Source organism: Hippoglossus hippoglossus, chromosome 14 (assembly GCF_009819705.1).
Source record: "Hippoglossus hippoglossus isolate fHipHip1 chromosome 14, fHipHip1.pri, whole genome shotgun sequence".
In the NCBI taxonomy this organism is placed as follows: domain Eukaryota; kingdom Metazoa; phylum Chordata; class Actinopteri; order Pleuronectiformes; family Pleuronectidae; genus Hippoglossus; species Hippoglossus hippoglossus.
This window is the reverse complement of record NC_047164.1, coordinates 23,819,119-23,838,417: the sequence shown is the minus strand read 5'-3', so window position 1 is coordinate 23,838,417 and position 19,299 is coordinate 23,819,119. Positions and strand designations below refer to the sequence as shown.

Below are 19,299 nucleotides of genomic sequence, written 5' to 3'. Positions count from 1 at the left end.
TTTGCCTTTAAAAATCAAGCTCCTATATTTGAAGTGCAGAGGTGCACAGAAAGTTGTATTACCTTCTATTCCATTTGCTTTTCTCTCATGTTGAATTCCTGAATGCTCTGCTGCAACACATGATAACTTGTCCTTATCGTGTGTTTGCAGATTTTTGAATATCTATAACAGAGGGTGTTTTTTTTTCTCAAAGTCAGGAATCGGGTGTCCAGTGATTAAGTGAGTTACTTGTGTTGCACCGCAAACACATACAGAGTGTGTCCAATCTGTTTGGCTTGTGACCTTTCAAAGTGAAGCGATATTGAGCAGTTCAACCCAAGAGTGATCCCATTTCAGTTTGTATCATTTTCAGCAGGGGAGACGAGTCTCACTGAGCGCTCACACATCCTCATAGCTTTAACTCTTGAAGGTGGGCATGCTTGATGCTAAGTGCTAACATGAACATCGTAATGACAACAGCCAATCACAGCTTCCTGCTTGGGACATGCAACATAGTCGACTCTTGTGCTGTCGTGTCTTGCAAGCTGTCCATGCAATGCTTACGTGAAGTATACAGGAAAGAATCGACACAACCAGATGACCACAGGTTCACCAGCTGCCCCTGTCTCCACTGTCCAGGCTCTTTCTGACATTTGATGTTTCACAGGACCTGCATTTGCATTAACGTGATTTGATTTGCTTGCGCCTGGGTTTGAGTATTTGTTTGAATGTAATTTGATTGGCTGCTGCCTCTGCTGCTGTTTGAAATTAGAGCTTTTCTCAGCACGCACTGCAAGTAAAGCGAAGTAACCGAACCTGAAATGTTTCTTCTTCATGACCTCCATATTTGCCGTACTGTCCTGGTCTTTTTTTCTTAGTTTGAATCATTGTTTTCTTGACCTTCAAGTTCAAATGTGTCATGGTCAGTGTACGTAACTAGCACCTGGTATGCTATATGGCTGATAGGCTGGGGACAGTTGCAACAAGTTCTTAAAGATGAACAGCCAATACAGACCACACAACAATTTCTACTGTTTTAGTTCGAAATACACACCATATACAGTATAATATTAAGCTAATTGGTTGATAGACTGAGTAACCGAGATTAATGCAGTTAGTTGTCCCCATGTCTCCCTTATTAGAGGTCTCAAGATGTAAAACCAGCCTTCACATCACAATAAAAGGCAGACTTGAGTGAAAAATCAACAAAATAAGAAAAGTATCATCTTCTTATCCATATTATCATCCCTTAACTTTATTCTGGGACAAATGGACCCCCAGGCCGACAACCAACCTGGCTCATCTGCTGGTTGTTTGAGGGCTGGAAATCTTATTATCATAATTTTTTATATGATTCATAGTTTTTAGTTTTTTCACAACAGATAAAATCATCACAAATGTTACAAGGGGTAAATAAAATTGACCTGAAATAGTGAGGAAAGAAAGAAAGAAAAAACAGAATCCACAAAGACAAAAATAATGTGAGGAAAACATAAACTTATATACATATAAACCATACAAAGAGACTAAAGTTAGTTGGGCTCACCAAAAATAAAAGGACTGTGAGAAAAAGGGATATTTGAGCCAATCATTTTTTGCACCGTGATATGTATAGCAGACAAAAAGTACTGAAACTTCAAGCAGGTCCAGAGAATAGACAGTATCCTTCTTGTGACGGTATGTTGGACTCAGAGGCTGAGAGAATCATTGAGTGGTATAAGCTTTGTGGCCATGTCCAAAAATGTTTACAGCCTCTCGGGTTTCAGCATGAGGGAAGGCCACTGAGGGGGAGCCAAAAATGTGTACCAGTGGGTCCAAAATTGATTGTGGGGCAAATGAAATTGTTGTCTCGGGGCATCAAACGATTTCAGAGTGCCGTATGGATACAAATCCCCTAGAACTGTGATACATCTATGGAACTAAGACTGCCAGAAGAAAGTTGATTTATCTATTCAAAGTCTGCGATCGAGCCAAATCCCAGCAGACCCATGAAGATATGGATCAAATTTAAAAGATCCGGGCCACTCTTCTCAAAACGCACTGAATATGAGACACAATGTTTGGTCTTTCTTGTTTGTGAGAAACTAACCCGTTGATAAACGTTGGAAAACCACAAACTGCATCAAGATCGCGCGTCACCTGGACACGTCCATCTTTCTCCTGACGGGCGCTTCATGTGTTGGATGGAGACAAGCAGCCCGCGGTAGGTGAGGAGGATATGAGCTGGTTTCCATCAGTGGAGAAGTGAGGGACGCGAAGCTCGCTGCATCCAACCGGGGCAGGACAGGAAGCGAGTGGATTACACCTTCCACAATAAAAGCACCACCCGCTCTCGCAGACTGCGGGACCGTCTCAGCACCTTTACTGGAAGCGCGCACACCGGCAGTGCTGCGTGTCAGTGCCGCGGGCTTGTCTGTGGCTGCGCTGCCAATAGGCTCTGAGCTGGAGGAGGGACTTTGTGGAGCGCTGCGTTGGTGGATGCTTTACAGTCAGACAGGAGCACCGGGGACTTGAAGAAAAGCACTTTTCGGGATTTTCAGACACTCGCAGGCTATTTCTTTTTCTTCCCAGCCAGGCGACATCACACCAGCAGACAAACAGATCGATAACCATGACGAACCCTGTGTACTGGGCTGTGCTGGTCGGGATGACCGTCCTGCTGATGGAGCAAGGTAAGTGATGGCTGGTCTTCTCCTGGGAGCACTTGTTATCGCTCCTGTCTGTCACTTCTTCAAGTGGCTCGCGCACGCCGCGGACACTCTGCTTGCCTCCGTTTGACTTGAGGATGTTTTCCGTGTAAGCCGCAGCTTAAATGTAGCGATTAGTGAAGTGCGGCTGAGCTGGTGCCAGTGGCGTGGTTCGAACTATCTGTACTGTGCTTTCAATGTATTTTTACACCAGTTATATATCAGGCTACGGCAGCCTCCTCTCTTCTGCGAAAGTTCAGCCCTGCCAAGATCTTTGTCCGCTGTGTCAGTGTTGCTTCACGCGCGCATGTTTCCATGCTTAAAAGCAGAAGAACAGAACTCATGTGCTGTCGGTCTGTGCGGCTGCAGCCCCGCAGTCTGTACTTCCATGCACCTGCACTGTGCGGCTGTCCTTTTTGCGCCTGTGGCTCCTGCTGCCCGCGGATCATCCTGACGCACGGTCAGACTGCCGGGCGGGAGGTCTTTGCTGCAAAGTTGATTAAGCATTAGTTCTTAATCCATATTGACTGCGCGCTCAGGTCATCCAAGTTAAGCCATGCGTCCTGCGGGCAGGCAAGAGTTGCTGGCTGCTGCACGGTGAGCAGTGAGGCGGCTCAGTGCTTCTGACCTTGTTTACACCTGACATTAAAAATCCAATCCAACGAGAAGACTGTGGCTCGATGGAGGCGCACTTTAAAACAAGCAATTAAAAGCCACCTTTGATGAAAACTGCATCTGCATGAGCCACAATCAACCTATTGTGTGTTTGCCTTTGTTTGCTATCGGAGCTCCTTCTTCAGCAAACAATACAACAGGGAGTCGGGGAGACATGGATGCTGTTGAATTCTCCTTTGATGAAGTCAGTCAGAAGTCACCGGTAAATGAATAAATAGACAGACCGGTGAAGACATGAATGAAGTGGAGGAATCAATGACTCTAGGAAGGAAGCAGGTTTTCATTTCTTTGCTCTTTATAGATGCACAAAATACTGCTGTCCAGAACCTCACTCTATAGTTTATATACTGTATGTGCGTCCTGCACAATGAACTAGAGAAACCAGAGATTAAAGAGCCCTTATACTTAGAATTATATAAATCTAACCATATATTCATATTTAAAAAAAAATATATATAATCATGTAGTTGTAGCCTTTACAGAATTATATATGGGCTACGGAAATTTAAGTTGAAAGTAGAGACACTCGTTATTAAGGCAGTGAACCTGTTACCTTATGTTTTCCAAAGCAAGCTGACTTCAGAATAACTTTTTTTTATCAGTACATTTCTATTCCATCTACTGCTGTACTAAATTAAGCTTTCATTGAATACAAGTTACAATGACAAAGGGAAACTCAGTTCAAAATCTGCAAAAAAAAAGTGGCACACTATCTTTGCATAGAGAGCTCAGACAAAACTGAGACTCTTTGCACTTTTCAACCTAATTATGTACTTGAGATGTGCCAGTGGTTAGAAAACGATGGAATAAATCAAGTGCTTCACTCTGTGTGGCGTAGCAGATCAGCGCGAGCTTGTTTTAACCCCACTTAATGGAATTCAGCGGATATACGGTCACTGTCAATGCCTCATATGATTACTTATACTGCAATGTATCATAGTCATTATTTTGCAGGAGCGTCAACTGAAAGAACCTGCTTACCTGTAAATACCCAAAATACGCAAATCCCTGGAACAACAAGCAGCTATACAGTGAAGGCGTTTTGTGTCACACATGTCTGTGTTTAATACACCTGGGGAAAATGCTCCTTTCCAGCCCATTTCAAGATTAATTCATTCTCCAGACAGCATCAAATGAGTTGAAGACATTTGCATATCAGCAGATCTCCTGCAGAATCAGAGATATGTTAGATTAGATTAGATGGAACTTAAATGGTCCCCATGGGGAAATTGGGTCATTGCTGGAACAGAATTGGCCACAGATAAGGAACGAGCCAAATATGGGGAATTTTTGATAAGATAACAAATAAACAGAACCAAAGAACGCATGGAGGGTAATGAACAAATTGATTAAAATCTGTGGATTTACAGGTGAGCAGATGTATTCAGGGTATCTGCACATCACCATCTCTCATTATTAAAGACTTTATTTCATTCCTACAGTCAGGGTTAGGATGGGATACAGGTTCATTTTTTTTTATTTTTTTTATCAAACCCACTTTGTGTTTTTTATTTTAAGCTTTTGAATTCAGTACATTTCAGTTTGCAAGGTCATGGAGAGGTCACATTTTATTGAAAAAAATATAAATATGTGAAGTAGTACAATTACGTTCCATAAAAAGAGTGCAGAGAACGGGTCATGGAGAAGCTGAACAGCCTTGGGAACAAAGGTTGTCTTCAGTGTCCTGCATTCAGGCAACAGGGTGTAGCCATCGAAAACAGAGAACAGGACATGTGAGGAATCTTGTACATCCCTGTACGCTAACCTAAGCATCTGCTTCTCAGACAGTGGCAAAACGTTTCATTTTGGCCTTTGGGCTTGTTACTGATGGGATTACAGTAATTATTTGATGTATGGCTTGTTGGCTATGGGGATCTGTGGTGGAAGAAGAAGCAGCAGCAGGCTGGTGGTGTTTTGATGACCTGTCTGATGTAGGGTTTTATGCTTGTTTCACCTCTGGGTGTGGTCTCTTGCACCTGTTACCACAGCCAAAAGTGATGGGGTCCTGGAGTACACACCACAGGTGCAGTATTTTAGCTAGGGGAGGTGGTTGAATCAGTGAAAGTCAACAACAAGATTTAAGGGGGTCTCAAGTTGTTCTTTTGGTAGCAGTAAGTTTGAATTGGCATTTAGCTTATAAAATAAGAGGAGAATTATAAATCCAGATAATGCTTAATGGTAATCTCATTTTTTCCCTTTCTGTAAGCACTTATTAATGAGAACTTTTACGTTACCAAAGTAAAAAGAAAGTAACTCCTTGTATTTCTGACCTCATGTTAATCAGAAATAGAAGCAGGTATGCACATTACTGTTGGTGGGAGAAATCATATTCTGGCTCATACACAAATATGAAGAGAGACACGCAGAGAACCCTGCAGGTCAGAACAAGGCGTGTGAGGTGGATGTAGAGATCAAGGCAAATCATGGGAGCAGAGAAAACCAATCAGGCTCGATCCACAGAGATGGTAAAAAGCATCCCAGGCTGAAGCGCTCTGCTAGTTGGCTGGCTGAGGCTGGAGCCACTGTGGCAGCAAGCACTGAGCGTCTGGATGGCGGTCGACACGAGTAAGCGCGCCTCTCTGTGCCCCTCAAGGGGATGAGCCTCAGGCTAGGTTTGCTGTGGGGCTGCGTCAGCTTGCTGAACAGAAGGTGGGAGGCTTTATCCGAAATTAAGATTAGTTCAGTTTCACATTGATGTATTTTGCACCATTCTTCTTTCTTTCATTGTTTTGACACAGCGATCATTTCCAGGAGACAATCAACATCATGCGCAGTACGTCAGTGTCACACTATCTTTTGTTTTTCATATTCAGGGGGAAAAGACATGCGTGAATATGTCAAGGTTATCGTCACAGTGCTCTCTCGCTGAACTCAGCCCTGCCTGATATTCTGCCATCTATTATGCTTGGCACAGGCAGCTGCTTGCAGACTTCATTCACCAGAGTCATATACATGAAAAAGGCACATGTACAAGGAGTGTGTGCCTAGAATGAGTAGTGTGCATCTTTTTTTCCCTCTCATTTTTTTTTAACCTAAGACGCTGCTCAAACAAAGAGTACTTCATGCCTTTCTGCAGTTAGTCACACTGTTTCTGTCAGTGGACTGAATATGCAACTAGCTTCAGAGTGCTTACTGCGAGCAGGGATCTGAATCCTAACTGTTGATCATCTTCCATGAGAACAAGGGTTGGTGGTATTCAATCAGACATTGACATCAGTGGATGTTGTGTGTTTTTGCGCAAAGGAAACAAAATGCAAAAAAGGAAATGAGAAGAAATAATAGAAACAACAACTACAAAAAAATAACATTTGAATATCAAATTGTCAGATTGGAAGCAAACCATGTTCTTTTCCAGACAAAGAAATAAGAGCATTTCTTTCAGAGTATTAATCCAGCTTAAGATAAACACTGGTAATGAGGCAGCCTTATTGTCAAAGAGGGCTGTTTCCTCCCCTCTCTCTCTCTATGTGGCTGGGACAGGACTGTGTTGGCTGTGTTGCCAGGATGCAGCTCAAACTCTCGAGTCTTTTTTGGCCGAGACCCTCGCAGGTCTGTGCATTGTGCCCTTGTCCTTCCTCCATCAGTCCGTGTCAGCCAAGGACGAGAATTATAGCTGGCTAGATCGAAATTTGGAGCAACAGCTGTTCTTGGATGACCAGCTGAGAGAGCGGAGATGGATAGGGGTGGTGGTAAGGGAGCCATGGTGTGCTTGTTGTATGCAGCCTATTGTTAAAGACATCAAGATCATTGTTGATGGGTAGAGTGTGTTCTCTTCTTATCTCGGGGATACAGCTATTCAGCAGGGATCTCAAAGAAAAAAAGAGGCTGAGTTGCCGTTGTAAAGAACGTCCATGTTTGTGTCTGTCTCCCTGGAGCACCCTCACACGTAAGGCCATGCTGCAGAGCATGGAAATGGCCAACAATGCAGGCAGATATCACCACATGTGTTCAGTGGTGTGATATCCAAATGTTATTAATGGATGTCATGTTAATTGGCCATGAGAGGCCATTCAAACAAGAGATCACCCTCACACCCTCTCCTATCAAGATGTATTGGTGTGTGTATTTTAACATGAGGCACTGGGATGTATTTCTCTGATGCACTCTTCCTGAACCTTCCTCAACTCCACATAGTGATTTACTTCCTTTCCTCAAACCCCGCCCCCTGAGTCTGGCATGAACCTGTTGCATCCAGCTGTGAGCCGCAGTTAGCCTATCATTGGCCTGTCACTAAAAGAGGTCTGAATGAATGAGAACAGAGTAAGTCTTCTGCTAATCTGCAGGGCCTCACATAAACTAACAGGTGAAGATACATTTATTGCCATTAACGTAGTTGTAGTACTGTCTTACTGATATTTTGTCAGTTGTCTTTCTCACAGAAGAGATATACTTCCCTAGTGCACAGACATGTAATTGATGAAGTAGTCTACTAGTATTCTGTTCACTGAAGAGATACATATTTGTATTAGTCAGGCTACTGAAGAAACCTTTCATCATCTGCAGCTTAACTCTAAAGTCTGTGTCATTTACCCGTCCAAAACTTGAGGTTTTGAGGGTGAACATATCAGATTTTAACATATTGTTAAATATGTTTTGTCTATTTAATATGTTCCAAATAGCCTGCTAGTTTTCTATGTTTCTTTATAACTATTGCAGTGCCCATTGTAAACATGCCTGTTTGAAATGGACAGTTTGCTTGGCCTGTGATCTTGGTTGCAGCTTTCTTTCAGAATCTGCAAGAGAGTTGTTCACATGTTTTTTCAAAGTTTAGTGAAGCTCGACTCAGTACGCAGATCCCTGAACTGTGAATCAGTTTTCATTTCCTTGAACCCTGCAGCTGTCGTCAACGACAATTTCACTTACGTTGATGAGTTCCATCCCCTGCTGCTACAGAGCCCTGGTCGTCGGTTTATTCAAAGTATATCAATATTGAACATATTGCGAGTCCAAATCACATCAAATTTGACACTGCGCTTCTTTGTGTCCTTAACAATACACATTTCAAATGTGAAGCCGATAAGATGAATGCTTCTTGATATGTGTTCCACAGACAGAGATTTCTGAGATATGCCGTCAGTGTAAATTAGTATGGCTAAGTTTGACTTGCAGTGTCAGAGTGGAGCTGTCGTTGGAGGTTATCTGATCAGCTTGTTACTCTGTATGGGAAGTGAAAACACCTTTTCCTGTAGGTTATCAGAGGACATAGAAAAACACATTTGCAGGCTGACTGGCATGCTGCTCTTCCCCCATGCACAAACGGCAAGGCGGTGTTTGACTCTTTATTCAAATTTAATAATAGTCAATGTATCGCATGTCCAAATCGCTCAAAATTCGACAGTGCACTTCCTTAAGCCCTTAATAATCCACGCCATGTGTGAAGCCAATAAAATGGCTTCACACAGTTCCCATCAATTGGTTGAAGAGTATACATCTACCTATTTTCTTTGGTTGACTACAGACCTAGTATTTTACAAAGCTGGAAAAAAGTGTTACAAGACAAGCAATAACTATATTTTGAATTCAGACGGATAATGGTGGGTGGCTGTACCTCAGGAGGTAGAGCAGGTCTTCCACTAATCAGAAGGTCAGTGGTTGGATTCTCGGCCCCGCCACACGTTGAAGTGTCTGTTGGTAAGATACAGAAGCCCAAATTGCCCCCGACGGCTGTGCTGGCAGTGTGTGAAGGGGATGTGTGAATGATAGACAGTGCTCGTGGTAACAGCACTAAATGTGAAAATGTGAATGTGAATTGTAATTTAGAGCACTTTGGGTGGTCGTTAAGATTCATAAAGCCCTATATAAATGTAGTTTATTTACCATAAGAGTGCATCTCTAAGTTTCCACTTACAAATGCTCAGATGTTGAATAGTTGCTGTTTAGCCATGTGGATGAAATAGCGATGGAAATAAGTGTGTTGTGATGCTCCCTGTACACACAATACAAATTGCCTCATTCTGGTCTGTTGAGTCTGCTATGACTGGCAAAATTGGCATTTGTATTTGAGAATGGCAACAGTGTCTGTTTCAATACTAATATTCAAAATGAAGGCCTTAAGAGTGTTTGTCAGGCACCACTCTCTGTGTGGTAGAAGATGCTGTGAAAATGACAGCTACCTGTAAGGAATCCCAGTAGACACCCTGGGCAGGTCACTGGCATACCACAGGTTCTGATGTATGGAGGCTTGATTCCTCCTGCAATGGCTGCAGGTTTGGTTTTCAACCCAGTCTATTGCTGCATGTCTTCCCCACTCTCTCTCCCCCATTCACATTTAATTCTGTACTATCGAATAAAGGATAAATGTCCACAAAATATCTTATTAAAATATTTATTCATAAAATGAACCCTGAAATCAAAGACTGAAACCACTGAAAGTATTTTTTTTATGCTGGTGAGGATAGCAGGCCTGAGGCATTACATTTTAAGGTTGTCCATCTGTCCCATTCTTGTGAATTTCTTAGTCAGGGAATTTCACAAAGCTCTGACCTCACAAAACGTTTTACAATCTAGAATTTGTAGGCCTACACAGTGTAATGCAGTGATCAGGGAATTACCGATTACATCGTTTTACCAGCAACCTTTATTTTATATTTTTTGATATATAAATAAAGCCCATTTGTTTTTCACATATGGGCAGTAGTGGCCACATTCATCCGAAATTTGCACAATACTAATAATAATGAAGTCGAGTCACACCACAGATCAGTGGAGTCCATTTGGCTCACCGTCATGGTGGGATTTTTTCCCAGTGCTGCTGATAGTGTGACTGACAGGACAAGTCAATATGTGTGTAGGAATGATTATTAAGGTTATTATGCAACACAATAGCCATTTATTTTATTTAACCTTTTATTTTTATCTCATTTTATTTTGTTATATCCTTGTACTTTATGATTTTTATGGTACAACAATAAACTTGGCTAGCTCAGGAACAAAGAGGGGGGCCTTGACAATATTTCCTGCAGAGCGCTCATTCTAGGTTTTATTATCGTTGTTCCAAAGCTGAGTCAAGAGGTTGCCCTGGTTATGAAATTTGTTTTCAAATTAAACTTCATCGTGCTTCTAATCACAATATGATATGAAGGAAATTATACACATTATGAGATAATGAGTGACTCTACAAATGTGAAATTGCCACTATTTGTTTTCTGAAAGGCAAATTGCAAACTGAAGGTAATTGTTATCCAGTTGTCTTTTTCATTCCTGTGGTGGGAAGCACGCTGCACGTTGCCTTCTCTTTCTGTATTCAGCATTGCTTTTGTTATATATTTTCCATTACAAATCACAGATGACTCATTTCTGAGTTGATTTACTTGTACTTAGTTTGGGTCAAGAATTGATTTGCAGAACTGGAATGTCACTGAAGGCATTTACAACTAAGGCTGCATTGTGTATGGAATTGATAATTTGGCAAAGAAGGAAAACAACAAATCCCTGCAGACTGAGGAAAAACACATTTCTTGAATATAATGAAATCATTACTGTACCTTTACCTCTGATTGTATAAAATTGCAAAAGGCCCATGGGCAGTAGAAAACAAATACACAGATTTATTCCCTTTTTTAAATGGATATTTGAAATTCAGGTGGTATAAACATTTGTGTAAATGCAACATAGGCAGAAAATGCTGTCTCAGTCAGATTAATCTTTATTTTCAAACTGTGGAGAAATGCTGAATAAAGTCCCTTGTTTACACGTGGCTTCACTTTGACTTCATAGATATGCAGTGTCATCACGCAGTGGCAATTCCTACAGTTGCACAAAAGTAAAGGCTGAGGTTTTTCAGGAGCTTTTCCTGCCTCACAGAGTTTGCCAAGTGAAAATGGTCATGTGACTTGGTGGCCACAAGGGACCTTGCCAGGGAGGGCTGATTAATAAGCAGCAGGGATAGTGACTTCAGACTGTGTCCATTCACCAGGTTGTCGTGTGTGAGGAATGCTGCCTCCTGGAGAAACTCGCAGCTTTGCACTGTTGCTTTCTCTATGCACAGCCTCACAGAGATGCTGCTGGATGTACATGTGTGTCCTCGGGGGTGAGGGAATGCCAAAGGTTGTTTAGCAGAGTTACATCAAGCTCTGTGAGATTCAAACTCTTCTGCTGTTTTTTGACTTCTGACACAAAGGAACAACATTTCTAAAGAGTTTACAGGAGCTAATGTAAAGAGGAAATCGCTTAGAGGCAAAGATTGGAAGTTGCCAGACATTTCAGAAGTTTGTCTTGTTTATAGGAGCGTGATTTATGAAGCAGTTACAGCATATGCAGTGGCAAGTTATTGATTTTGTATCACCACTTTCTATAGCTTATTTACATAATCTAACATATCTGTTTAAATGATTTATTTTTTTGTGAAGCTTATAACAGTGAATATAATCAGAATGATAAAGGAACAAGCCATTTGGCTGGAGAAGACAGAGCCTGAAACTGTGACCTCTAAAACAGATCAAATAACAAAATGAATTTTACATGTGCAGCCTGTAAAAGGGAAATTTAATAGTAGTTTTCCAACAGATTGTGTACACAAGTTTGTGAAAAGACTTTTCATTAATCCTGAAGGTTGTACTGTGTGTTTGTGTAAATCATGTTCAACTCTAAAAAAAGCATCAAGTAGAGTTTCTTGATAAATCTAAATTGTGTTTCTGATGTCATAGCGGATGATTGCTATATGGGAGCATTTTAGACCTTCACATGAAAATTGGTTTGAACATGGTCTTGTCTCGCGTGTCAGGATCCTGGGAAGAAGCTTCCTTAGCCAGTCAGACTGGCCAGAGAGTAACAAACACTAGTTGAAGCAGAACCCAAAAGGGGCTTGGTTAAAAAATAATGAATAATATCCCTAAAATGAACCATGGGTTGAACCTGCGTCTATCCTGACCTTGGTTGACCTTCCTCTCATACGGAAAACTCCATTGTCTGCATTATAATCAGCTTACCTGTACTTCTTGTGCCTGGAATGTATAATAGGTTCCTTCTGTTTGCACAAACTATACCTCTTCCGCCTGCACTGCTGATACGATCAACCTGTTTCTGCTACTATTCTTTTCCCACCTGATTGTGGAGACTTCCCAGTCTTTCAGAAGCATTTATAGCCTGAGAGACTTCTCTAAATCTTCCATGTGTTCTCTTTATCAGATTTGAAATCTCAAGGGAAGGAAACAGATATTTAATTTAGGTGGGCAGGCAGTAGATACCCACATCAATCATACACCATCATCTGCCCAGATCCTTGACATCAACGCTGTTATGAGGACACCACTTGAGACCCGCCGTTTTCCTCATGCATTAATAGCAGGAAAGGGTCTCACAGTTGGAGGCTGGTTTTGCACTGGGGGCACTTAACTAGTGCAGTGATATGGTTGCAATTTTTGGAGCAGATGGCCGAGTGAGTGGTTAGCAAGCACATGGTCTGTGAAATAGTCTGAGTGCAATTACAGAGGGCTTGACTGGGTATTTGTGTGGAGCATGAGAGATAATATTTCAATTAGTGCTATCATTGATTGGGCTGGAAGCCCCTTGGCAAAGGCCTTTGTGCTGCAATCTGGAGGAGTGTTAATAGAAAGCAGGTGAGCCTCCTGAGAGTAGGGATCTTTGGAGAAGATATAGATGTCATTTTTTTTTCTCCTCCTGGAAAACCTTGTAGTTGAGCTGTAAAGTTGTTGACCCGCTGCGAAACTGTGAGCAGCTCATCATTCCATCTCTCGCTTTTGTTACGGTGTGTCTACTGCCAGAATGTGCAACTACTATGGCTTATTGTTGTTTCTGTTTATTTGATGTGATTTAATGTGTCTAATGTTCCTTGCTGTACCACAAATAGCCTCTCAGAGGACATTAAAGTCTACTACAAACAATAAACATAATTTCTGATTTCCTGCTGGAGGACAGGGTGTGCTGATCTTATCTGAATCACTCCCCTAACCTTGTGATTGATGAATGCAAAGTTAATAGATCAATAAAGCTGATATAAGTTAAAACGGACCTACAGGCTCCCCCAGTGTCACAAAGAGCTGATAAGAGAGCTCGCAGAGATGAGCTAAAAGCCTCCATACGCTTTGTATCACTGGTTGTTGTTCACAAGTGCATGCATTTGCAGGTCCACAACCGGATATGTAAACCCATGAATATTTAACTATTATTTCCACATTATCGATGCCATGACAGTCATGTTTTAGTCTTGATCGATTCAGCTGAAGAAACAAAGCACACGGCAACTCTGTGTTCATGAATATTCATGAGATATAGAGTGGCCAAGAAGCGTTGCTGTATTATAGTGTTGACCGAGTGACTAGAGCAGCTTACACACCCAACTATCTGAGAAAATGTTGCTTCTTGGCGTCTGGCCTGGTGTGCTGTGCTTTTGAGTCTGCACCAAAGTAGATTTGTAATTGCAATCACATCAGCAGCAGCTGTCTAAGATGAATCCTGATGCCATTTAAAGGGCTGATTAGAGCAAACACATGGAGCTCAGTGAATGTACTGCTTTCAGTCTGTTAGGGCTTCCTGGTGGTACAGCATCACTAACGACCAACAGCAGGTTGAACATACCTGACTGTGCTGCAATTGCTCTAATTTAATTTTCCTAATCACTTTGACATAGTTTTACAATAAAATGTCCACAGGCCTCTGTTATATGTGAGGTTAGGGATTTAGATTGTATGTCCTAGTTGCAACCAACTGCTGTCTACAAATCATTTAGGGGAGGTCTTATTGTTTCCCCAGGGCTTTTTAACTGTTGCGAGTAGTGAGTGTGTATGAATGACAATATTTTTCTAAGAACAAAAAATTGAAGATATCATTAGCATTTGCACTGTAAACTAACTTGGCAGCGAAAGTTTTATACGCCTGTTGTTCCAGGACTTCATTTACACACAGAGACTCCACAAAGCCCCTTGCTTTAGACTTGACAATGCTCATTAAATTTCACGGAAGCTTATGTAGGACTGCTTTATAATTAATGCTCAACGCTTGAGTGGCAATCTTAATAGTCTTTTAAATGGTCAATACAAAAATGAATGTTTCTCATTAATCAAAATTCCATTGCTGTGATTTCTGCTAAGCCCTTTTGTTGGGCTGGCTATAACACACTGTTCATTTAGGCCCAAAAAAACATTGTGACTTTGTGTTCCCCTCTCATAATGTGGAAATCTTTTGGGACCACTAAAGTGTAGTATAGTGTTGTCCTGAAAACCAAAAGCACACTTAGTTTGAAAATAAGCTTTAATAATGAAGCCCATGCTTAAAAAGTCCTCCTGGTCACTGTCCAACTCTGCAGGAATCCTACAGTTCCAACTGGGAGTGCAGTTAAAATATTCATAAAATCAGTGACTTCTTTGTGATTGTGCAATGGCCAAGGCTGACATTGTTCATTCTAGAGTGTACAAACTGCTCATTATTCCACCTGGTGTGAGAAAACTACACCACAACCTGTATGGAAGAAAGAGATAAAAGATCAAACCCAAGCAAGCTCAGTGGGCAGCTACTGCTCCCTCCCTGCCAGCTGTACACATGCCACTATTCCTGTTAATACCAACAATACATTAGAATGTAGCAAAGGCATTTTTATTATAACCTAGTTTGTATTCTCCTTTGCTGTGAACCTTTGAACATACAAAGTTTTACTCAGACCTCATGTCACTGGTTAGCACGGTCACCTCACAGCAAGAAGGTTCCGGGTTCGATTCCAGCTTGGCTGGGTTCTTTCTGTTTGGAGCTTGCATGTTCTCCCTGTGACTGTGTGGGTTTTATTCGGGTACCTGGCTCGCTACCACATTCCAAAGACATGCTGGTTAGGTTAATTGCAGACTCTAACTTGACCATAGTTATGAATGTGAATATTCATATTTTTTCCGAATTGATGGCCCTGCGGTACTGGCCAGCTGTCCAGGGTGTACCCCGCCTCTCGACCAATGTCAGCTAAGATTGCCTCCAGCCCAACTAAGTGACCCTCAAAGGATAAGTGGTGCAGGTAATGGATGGACTGGAGAGGGACTTTAAATAAATATGTGTAAACGTTTGAAGAGGTCCTCTTTCATGCCTCTGCTGGTGACAGCTGTGATTAGTGGCTTTATTTTTTGGGGGTCATCCACCCATCTGATCACCCACACGCCCGATTCTAATGAACTCGATGTCTTAGGAATGCTGTGAGGAATTTTCTTCTAGTTTGGCAGAAAAGTTCACTTAGACTTAAGGATTCATTTCAGATTAGATTTGGTGATCAAAGGTCAAAGGTCAAGGTCACTGTGAACTCAACACATGTTTTTGGCAATACTTAAAGCATGAATTTGCTTGTTGTGACAAAATTCACACAATACATGTTATTATATTTCTTCAAAGTCTTCAGTAGCCTATATATATATATTATAACTGACTTGTTTTAGTGTTGTTTTATGTTTTAAAATGAATGTCGGGTTTATTGTATAGTATAGACATTACAGTCAGAATCCCACAGCACTCTAATTTCACATCTACTGCAGCAGGGAGTTAGGTAGTGGCTCAGACTCAAGTCCCTGCAAGACTGGTCGCAGCGGTACACCGGCTTCCCAGTATGTCATGGCAAATTTACGGTTATCATACCATGATAATTTGCTTATTACCTGTATTGAATTCTCAGCTGTGTATCTCTTCTCCTTGACTGTCTGTAAGTGCAACTCACACATGCAGAGAGAAATCTCAATCTCTGTCTCCTGAAAAAAAGAAATCAAAAATTTAGATCAGCAGCGTTGGATTGCTGTGGGAAAACGTGGGCTTGTCCTTGAGGATGAATATCAAATGTGGACACATAGTTGCTGCAAGGAGGAAACACATCAAACATGTTTGCCCATCTTCATCCTTTCTTGCAGATCAAACAGTGTCCCTTTTATTACTTCAATCGATCGATCATGAAATGCAGAGATGAAAGCAACTCGCATCAAAATTGCTTTCTTCCACTTTAAGGAAATGCACACCTGTTTCTCAAATGGTTAATTTACTGTGTATCAATTTCAAGTCCATCTGGTTTGAGCAGACTAGTGCATGTTCGCAGTTGCACTGACATTTTACTCCTTAGTATATGCATGGAGGTCAAAAGTCTGAGACCACTTTTCCATTAAAGTGAATGAGTACAGCCACTGTATCTGATGGTTGTTTATGTAAATGGTATAAAAATAAGAGCATTTTTCATCATGTTAAAGTTGATATTGCAAACCTACAGCAAAATCATCACATCTTGGTTTTCATAGTAAAGGCTCATCGTAGGCATACAAATGAAAAGAATGTGTGGTGCTCTATTTGGTGAGGCTTTCAATTTCCGTGCCTATGTTAACAGATTAGAGCTGCCATACCGGCGGCGGTTCAGCCGCAGAAGTCACGCTGCTTTTCTACAGATTTGAGGTGTAGCCGATTTTAATGTCGAGTATGTCACAAACCTAAATATTTGCAAAACTTCCTGTAGCCTACCATTTAAAAAAAAAAGAAGCACTCCAGCATTTCCATTGCCTGAATCCATTCATTTGATTTAAAAACGTTTTTATTGGGAAATATTTGCAAGAGCGGAAGATGTAGATTCATACTGTAGAGTACTGGTAATTATTTGAGTACACAAGACTACTTTTATATGAGGAAATACAGTAGTTAAACCAGAAACCTCAGAAAGGCTGTAGTTGTATTAAAAGTTAACATAAAAACCTCAGGTTTAGTTATGCTTGCAACATGACGAGGGCGGTTCGACCCCATCCAAGTCTTCTCCAGGTTCAAACTTAAAAGGTGGAAAACGGACGGTCTTCCTCTTCAAAGCTCATCCCTGGACCACTGCTTGTCTTTGTCTGTTAAAGGCAGTGGTCTCTCTCTCTCTCTGTCTCTCTCTCTCTCTCAAACTACCCTATCATCTAAATCTGTTCAAGTGTTTGATTTTGCTTCACGATGTGAGCTGAAGCTAATGTAACATGCCGCTGTTATGTGATCTGCTCTCCTGCACAGTAATTGGTTGTAGTAGTCTGGACGTCTTCTCGTGCAGTATCCCATTGTCAGCGCACCTGAAGTAAGGCCTTTGATACAAGATGTTTAATGTTGAGACTGCTGGAAAAAACTGCCTCAGCTGAACTCTTTAATATGGCCTGCACAAATACATACATACATACTATGGAGCTCTGCCGATATTATGAAGATCCATGTATTTGTGTTAAACATGTAGGAGACTGTAATTGGCCTTTAATAACTTCTAATGTTGGTCTCACATGTAGACACTTGCACATGCTGTTGATCTTTCTGTTGAGTACAATCTACCTCCTTTTAGAGTGTAGTGTTAAAACTGTTATATTAACTTACTCAGTAAAAGACAAAAACATTAGCCATCAGCAATTTTGCTATTAGTTTCAGCCATTAATCCCGAAAAGTTTTCATTTTTCCCAAGTGTGAACACTTCTTGCTTTTTAACTATTGGATAAAATAGGCTTTTTAAATATGTCCATTTTGGGCTCAGGGGAATTTTCCTTTTCTTCGTGAAACTCTATATACAAATATCCATGTAATTGTTTGTATATTCAGACACTGCTTCAGTTGAGAATGTGGTTGGTACAGTACAAAAACAAGTATCAAACTTGGCATCGACATAGACTTTCCTATCTCCACCAAATGTCCTTTTAAGACAGCTAGAAACATTAGAAAAGAGCTGGGGACATACAGTACAAACCATGTGAACCATAGTACACACTGTTGTATACTTCAGTGTTACATTATCTTGTGTGAGCATGTGTCACCACTTCAGAAAAGCAGTATAGGGCATTGACTACGGCGAGTACCAACCTCTTTACACATTTATAACATTTAACACCATACTGTCTTATTAAATTTAAATATGTCAGTTTTTGCATCATACACTTTCATTATTCAGTCAAAAATAGCAGTGACAAATCATGTGTTATGTCAGGGTTTTTATCTTAGGAGCCCTTTTACTTTTATCTCTTCTATCATCTTCACATCGAATGATATGACTTGATATGATATGAATTCAGTAGTTTTTTACTTTAAGAAGCATTATATGAGCTTTTGTTGACCCATGGCTTGTACGTCTCAGTAACATTGTGTTATGTTCACTCAACTGTATCATCCAGGCTTCAGTGTGTTGTTGTTAAGAAACAAACAGAAAGTGAAAGACACGCGTCCAATTTGTGAAAGTAGCTCTGCGGTGAAGAATGTTAAGAGCAAAGGCAGACTTTCATCAGCTCGCTCTCACTGACCAGCCAACCAGCGCAGCCTCACATTTCATTCTACTTCTCCTTCGGTTCAGAGTTATATCACAACATGCTTTTCACATTTCATACCTGCTTCTTGTAATTAATTCAGAAGTGGAAAAACAACATGTTCACTTCTTTTAAAGATCTTGTCAGATTTTCTTTTGAAAATGATAAATAGGAACATTCTGAATAACTGAGATCATAACTGAAGACACTGCCAAGAAATGAGAACTGTTGTCTCCTCTAAATTGTTGACTGGGTTTATGTGGAGACTGAGCAGATGCAATCTTAAAACCAGCCTCAATTATTGGCCTCCGACTGCTCCACCTACTCCTCTGGCTTACCTGAAGCCATCTGTTGAGAGGAAACAAAAGACCAATAAGAGACTCTTGCTTGCAGCCTGCCGTCTCTGTCATCCCTTTGTTTTCCGAGTTTATTAATTGCACACTGTTCGTTCAAATACCCAGTGTGATCCAAATGCTTCTTTTCCCAAATCTCCAATCTCTTCTCCATTTCTTAACAACTTAATTGTTCTTAACCCGCTAACAATGAGAGCAGAAGAATTTTGGAATAGCTTGAATGTACTTGTACAGAATGTTGAGCGATTCGTTTGTAAGTATTCTACTTATTGCATCATGTGGGATTTACGGTACATAAACACAGGATATGTGTCTGTATAGTATCTTAACATCTGACCCGCTACTTCAGTAATTGAATTGAAAATCTCCTTACTTGCAGAAACATCATTTAACTTTAGA

General features: G+C 41.0%; 1 protein-coding gene across 1 annotated transcript in view; it reads left to right on the top strand.

The window, feature by feature from the left end:
* The first annotated feature begins 2,408 nt into the window (after positions 1–2,408).
* Positions 2,409–19,299, top strand: part of ntm (neurotrimin) — a 385,813-nt gene continuing 368,922 nt past the window's right edge. The window contains exon 1 of the mRNA XM_034606829.1: positions 2,409–2,651. Coding sequence (XP_034462720.1) covers positions 2,591–2,651 — 61 coding nt within the window. The 5' untranslated portion in view covers positions 2,409–2,590. The remainder of the gene's footprint in view (positions 2,652–19,299) is intronic.